Here is a 6,857-nt window from a genome sequence, read left to right as displayed (position 1 = left end):
CATTTGTATCCTTGGCTCCCTGTGGTGCTATACATTTGTATCCTTGGAAAGGCGACCCTCCCCACATGGGGAACGGGTCCCTTCTTTTATAAAATTGATTCATTTTCTTTTGAAGCAGTCTCACTGACTGGCTAGCTGTGGCTATGTGGATCAGGCTAGCCTTGAACTCACCAGAGACCCATCTACTTCGGCTTCCTAAGTGCTGGGATCGAATGCATACAACACCACACTCTGCTGGCAGGCCCGTTCTTGACCAAGTCCTCCCTCCCCCCTCCCTTCCCCCTTCCATCCTCCTTCCTCCCCCACCCATGTCACTGAGTCTTATCCTCCACACCCTTCCAAAACATTGGCTTCTGCTTGTCTGACCTCAGAGCAGCTTGCCTGCACTTTGCACTCCCTAACCCTGACTCTGTAGCTGCCCGGAAGCCCTGTGGTGGAGAGAGGACAGGAACTTGGGGAGCCTTGGAGACTCTGAGACCTGGTGCATCACAGTTGAGAAGAATGGGGGAAAGTGTCTTGAGCATGGCCCTGGAGAGGGTGCCATGGAGCAGAGACATCAGTTCACAGCAGGGGACTGTAGTAGGCCCAGACATATATAGTTTCCTGGGTCATATATAGTTTAGACATATATAGTTTCCTGAATATAGACATATATAGTTTCCTGAAGTCAAAGTATTCAAGAGGGGTACCTGTCTGAGTAAGTGCACAGGTCACCTACCCACGAAGCCAGCTATGAAGATGGACAGACAGCATGTAGGACGGAGAGGGCAATGTTTTAAACCACCAAAACCAAGAAGAAATTTGATGTGATACACTGGTGGTGATGAGGACTAGGCAGAAAAATGGAACTAATCCAGGAAGGGATGGGTGACATTTTGGGTGAGAGACCTTGGAGAAAGAACAACATCTGGACAGACCTGAAGTATGTGAAGGAGGTGTCATGCAAAGGCCCTGTGGCCATGGTGGCTTATATGCTAGAGGGACATCTAGGGAGCTGTGCAGCTGGAACAAGTATAATAGAAACAGAGAGGTGGGAAGAGGCCCAAGCAAAAGCAAGGGCCAATCACATGAGACATCAGGGCCTCAGCTGCCATCCCAGTGAAATGGGCCAGTCTGACCAAAGTGGAAACTGGCACTTTTGTTTGTGGGTGTTTGTTTTGAGACAGGGTCTCGCTGTTTCACTGGACCAGGCTGGACTCACAGCGGTCGCCTGCCTCTGCTCCCAAGGACTGGGACTAAAGGCGTGTGCTGCCATACCTGGCTCCGTTTTTTTTTTTAAACATTCATGATTGTATGTATGTGTGTTGTATTTGTTTGTGTGTGTGTGCAAGTATGCATGCGTCAGAGGACAATGTCCATGCCTCAGTTCCCACTCTCTACCTTCAGTCGTGCTGGCAGCCACCTTTACCCGGTGAGCCAACTGCACACCCTCCCCCACCCCCATGGCTTGCTCTTTTTTTGAGACAGGATCTAACCTGCAGCTCAAGTTGAGCTGGAACTTAGAACCCTTGTGCCTTCCCATCCAGAGTGATCCGACGACAGGCGTAGGTACCACATCTGGCTGTAGCTTGTGTTTTTCAGAAGTTTTGTTTGGCCTGCCTGCCTTCTTTCCTTCCTTCCTCCTTCCCTCCCTTCCTTCCTTCCTTCTCTCTCCCTCCCTCCCTCCCTCCCTTGTTACAGAGTCTTATGTAGCCCAGGCTGCCCTCAAACTTTCTGTGTAGTCAAGTTTGGAGTTGAACTCCTGATCCTCCCCTCCCCTTGTCTGGTAAGTGTTGAGGTCACAAGTGTATGGCACTATGTCTGGCTGTGACATGCATTTTAACAGTGCTCCAACTTGTGTGTACAGAGGACAAACGGCGGGGTATGATGACTCAGTAGTGACACCAATGGGGAAGCAATGGCAGGGATCCTCCTGACATGCCAGTCTGGCCCATGTTGATAACCACGATGTGGTGAAAAACATAGGACCAGGATGTGTTATGAGTGTATCTATACCTGAGAACATGACTCAAGTCCATGAGAAGGACCCCCAAGACTGCCTTGTTGTTTTGAGACAGGGTTTCTCTGTGTAGCCCTGGCTGTCCTAGAATTCACTCTGTAGACCAGGCTGGCCATGAACTCACAGAGATCTGTCTGTTTCTACCTTCAGAGTGTTGGGATTAAGGGTATGCACCACCACCACCACCTGGTTTGACTTGTATGTATGTATGCATGTATGTATATACGTATTTTAAGGCAGTGTCTCACTGTTTGACTCTGGCTATACTAAAACTCACTCTGGTCTCAAATTTACAGAGATCTGCCTGTTTCTACTTTCAGAGTGTTGGGATTAAGGGTATGCACCACCACCACCTGGCTTGACTTTGTATGTATGTATGTATGTATGTATGTATGTATGTATGTATGTATTTTAAGACAGGATCTCACTGTCTGACTCTGGCTATAGCCCCAGCTGGTCTCAAACTCACAGGGGTCAGCCTGCCTCTAACTCCAAGGTTCTGGCATTAAAGGTATGTGTCACTACACCTGGCAGCCAGGGTTGATGCCTAATGCTTGGTCTGGTTGATCACTAAGAAAGTGGTCTATAGGGGGCTGGTGAGATGGCTCAGCGGTTAAGAGCACTGACTGCTCTTCTAGAGGTCATGAGTTCAAATCCCAGCAACCACATGGTGGCTCAGAACCATCTACAATGAGATCTGATGCCCTCATATGGGTGTCTGAAGACAGCTACAGTGTACTTACATATAATAAATAAATAAATCTTTAAAAAAAGAAATTATAAAAAAAAAAAAAGAAAGTGGTCTATAGCTGATGAACTGGAACCAATAGTATCTGAGAACACTGGAGGAACCAGAAGATGGCGCTACCTTCATTCTATCCAGGAGAGACACTGTGAGATGTGGGGTCTGCCCAGCTGGTGTTAGCAGGGCCTAGGGTTCAAGTAGTGCCCTGAATCTCATGAGCTCGGGGGATGCTACCTTTTCCAACTCTTGGAAGAGCCTGGTGGCCAAAATGACAGGGCTAGGAAGTGTCAGAACAAAGATTCAAATTCAGGTGCAGCTGGCTTCCTGGGCTTCAGAGATTGTCAAGAGACCCACATGCTGTGCCCAGTGGCTGAGGGTGAGCCAATCCAAGCTAAGCCCTACAGCCAGCCCCCTGTGACTCTACTCTCTTGGCTCCCCTGCTTTCTGGTCCCCTACCCCCAACCCTGTCCCGAGCCTGGACAAAGGGGCTTCTGTCTTTCCAGCCCCCCCACACAGAGTGACTGACCCACAAATGGGTTATATAACCATGGCCCAGACAAGTGGGGAGTTGGCAAGAGTCCGGTGGACAAGGGCCCACTGGGATGGCTTTGGTGGGCTCTCTCTTCTGAAAGCTCTAGAGAAGGCCAGGGTGAGAGAGACCCCAGAAGAGAAAGAGTGTGGGCCCTGGGGCTCCATCTGAATATGGAGTCTGAACATGGCTTTTGTGAATGAGGTGGTCATTGGCATTGGTAACCTGAAGGCCCTTGCCCACAAGACAGTCTTTCCTTCGCTCTGCAGGATTGTAAGGCTTGTCCATGTGGCAGTCAGAGCTGGCAGCAAGAGGCTCAGAGATGTAGTCCTTTCCCCAGAAATACCCCATTTCCGGGTGTTCCAGCCTCTTCAGCCACCCCCGGCCCCATCTGGGTCCTTCGGAGAGACAGATGGGGCTGGCTCTCTCCCTCCCACTAATGGCAGGTGCTTAGCCAGCGTCCTAAGGGAGGGGTGCATGTGCACATGTGTGTGCCCATGTGGTGCATGGGCTGATCTCCCATTCCCAGATGAGGATGGGCTGAAGTTGACATACGGGCGCAGTGGGAAACCAAGGCCCAAGTTGCTGGCACCTGGAGCTGAGTCCCTGCTGAGCCGGATGTGTGACTATAGATTTAAGACCTTGTGTGGTGGTGGCACACGCCTTTAATCCCAGCACTTGGGAGGCAGAGGCAGGCAGATTTCTGAGTTCCAGGCTAGCCTGGTCTACAGAGTGAGTTCCAGGACAGTCAGGGCTACACAGAGAAACCCTGTCTCGAAAATTAAAAAAAAAGACCTTGCTAGAGCAGCCAGGCAGATCATCACTACCGTGTCCTATTCTTAGGAGGGTCGGGACCACGTTTCCTTACTAGGTCTCCCTCTCTCCACAGAGCTCCTGGGCTCTACCAAGAAGATCAATGTCAACTTCCAGGACCCGGATGGGTGAGTTGTCAGCTTGGGCGGGAACAGAATGCATGGGGTAGGTGGGCCCCAGGGAAGGCTGGGCGTTGGCTTCTCTCCTAGACCTGTCCTTCACCTGCCCAGTTTCTCAGCCCTGCACCATGCCGCCCTGAATGGCAACACAGAATTGATCTCTCTGCTGCTGGAGGCTCAGGCTGCTGTAGACATCAAGGACAACAAAGGCAAGCCTGGTCTGGGGGTGCCTTGAAGCCAAGGGCAGGGGACAAGGCCGAGGATAACATCCTGGCAGCCTGGATGGTCTCAGCCCAAGGTGTCTGCCTGGGTTAGGACAGAACCTAACCCAGAGATAGTGATATGTCCTTAGTGAGGGTTGGATTTAGGGTCAGGACTTAGTTTCCAACAAAGCACACCTGTCCCCAGGCATGCGGCCATTGCACTACGCGGCCTGGCAGGGCCGGAAGGAGCCCATGAAGCTGGTGCTGAAGGCAGGCTCGGCAGTAAATGTTCCATCCGACGAGGGCCACATACCGCTGCATTTGGCTGCCCAGCATGGTCACTACGATGTGGTGAGGCCTCGTGGGGAGTCTGGGTGGACAGTCAGGCAGTGAATTCGGTGGTCGCAGGGATAATCAGGCCCTTGTCCTGCAGTCAGAGATGCTACTGCAGCATCAGTCCAACCCCTGCATGGTAGACAACTCCGGAAAGACACCTCTGGACCTGGCCTGTGAGTTTGGCCGAGTAGGGGTAAGTTTCCCACAGAGATGGGGGGGGCTCCTCCTGCCTATCCTTCTCACCTAGAGTGGGGCTAGGGGCAACCCCAAGCCAGGACCACCCTACCCTGATCCTTCCTTCCAGGTGGTCCAGCTGCTGCTAAGTAGCAACATGTGTGCTGCCTTGCTGGAGCCCCGACCAGGGGACACCACTGACCCCAACGGCACCAGCCCCCTGCACCTGGCAGCCAAGAATGGCCACATCGACATCATCAGGTACAGCCAGGAAAAGGAATGGGGCCAGCCGAAGGCCTCCAGGGATGGTGGTACCCAGGAGCACAAGGCTCCTGTTTCTAGTTTGGGAATAAGAAAGGAGCTTCCAGGATAGTGGCACAGGTCTGTTGTGCTCTTTTTTTTTTTTTTTTAAGATTTATTTATTTATTATATATGAATACACTGTAGCTGTCTTCAGACACCAGAAGAGGGCATCAGATCTCATTGCAGGTGGTTGTGAGCCACCATGTGGTTGCTGGGATTTGAACTCAGGACCTCTGGAAGTGCAGTCAGTGCTCTTAACCACTGAGCCATCTCTCCAGCCCCTCTGTTGTGCTCTTGAGAAGCTAAGGCAGGAGAATAGAAAGTTCAAAGCTAACCTAGGCAACTTAGCAAACATCCTGCCTAAAAATGAAAAATAAAGAGTCAGGTGTGGTTGTATGTATCTGTAATCCCAGTACTCATGGGTGGGGCAGAGCCCAGAAGATCAAGAGTTCTGGGTCTTTTTCTGCTATATAATTTGATGCCACTTGGGCTGTGTGAGACCCTGTCTTAAAAGGAGGGAGGGGCTGGTGAGATGGGTCGCTAGTAAAGTGCTTGCATGCAGTCATGAAGACTTGGGGTTTGATCCCTAGTATTCGTGTAACAGCCAGGGACGGCAGCATGTGCCTATAATCTCACTGCTGGGGAGGAAGAGACAAGAGCGTCCCTGAGGGTTTGCTGTTCAGCCCATGTGGCTGAACCAGAGTGCTCAGGTTTCCATGAGAGAGCCCGTCTCACACACTGAGGTGGAAGGAAGAGAGGGGGTTCAGCAGTTAAGAACACATTTTGCAGCCGGGTGGTGGTGGCGCACACCTTTAATCCCAGCACTTGGGAAGCAGAGGCAGGCAGATTTCTGAGTTCGAGAGTTTGAGGCTAGCCTGGTCTTCAGAGTGAGTTCCAGGACAGCCAGGGCTACTCAGAGACACCCTGTCTCGGAATAAATAAATAAATAAATAAATAAACAAACAAACACATTTTGCTCTTCTAGAGGTCCCAATGTCGGACAGCTCACAACCTCCTATAACAGCTTCAACGAATCCCACACCCTCTTCTGGCCTCCACAGGCACTCCACACAGTCACATACACACACTCACATGCACACTCACATACACACACATGCACACACTTATGTGTACATACACACACTCACACACACATACACACACTCACTTGCACACACTCATATACACACTCACATGCACACACTCATGTGCACACACTCATGTGCACACTCACATACACTCACACACGCATGCACACACTTATGTGCACATACACACTCACACACATACACACATGCACACACTCACATGCACACACTCACGTACACACACTCACGTGCACACACTCACACGCACACACTCACATGCACACACTCACATACACTCACACACGTGCACACATTCACATACACACACTCACGTGCACACACTCATATACACACTCACATGCACATACACACACATGCACACACATACACACACATGCACACACTTATGTGCACACACACATACATACACTCACACATACTCACATACACTCATGCACACACTCACATGCACATACATTCACCACATACACACACATGCACCCACATGCACACACATTCACCACATGCACACACATTCACCACATGCA

At 50.9% G+C, this 6,857-nt stretch overlaps 1 protein-coding gene across 2 annotated transcripts in view; it reads left to right on the top strand.

The window, feature by feature from the left end:
• The window catches only part of Caskin1 (CASK interacting protein 1), a 19,089-nt gene that overhangs the window by 2,950 nt on the left and 9,282 nt on the right, over positions 1-6,857 (top strand). For both annotated transcript variants that reach the window (XM_028760859.1, XM_028760858.1), the window contains exons 2-6: positions 4,163-4,214; positions 4,317-4,414; positions 4,614-4,759; positions 4,842-4,937; positions 5,049-5,179. In XM_028760859.1, the coding sequence (XP_028616692.1) occupies positions 4,163-4,214; positions 4,317-4,414; positions 4,614-4,759; positions 4,842-4,937; positions 5,049-5,179 (523 nt within the window). The remainder of the gene's footprint in view (positions 1-4,162; positions 4,215-4,316; positions 4,415-4,613; positions 4,760-4,841; positions 4,938-5,048; positions 5,180-6,857) is intronic.

The sequence above is a fragment of the Grammomys surdaster genome, unplaced genomic scaffold (assembly GCF_004785775.1).
Source record: "Grammomys surdaster isolate TR1022 unplaced genomic scaffold, NIH_TR_1.0 126612, whole genome shotgun sequence".
Lineage (NCBI taxonomy): Eukaryota > Metazoa > Chordata > Mammalia > Rodentia > Muridae > Grammomys > Grammomys surdaster.
This window is presented reverse-complemented; position numbering and strand designations above follow the sequence as displayed.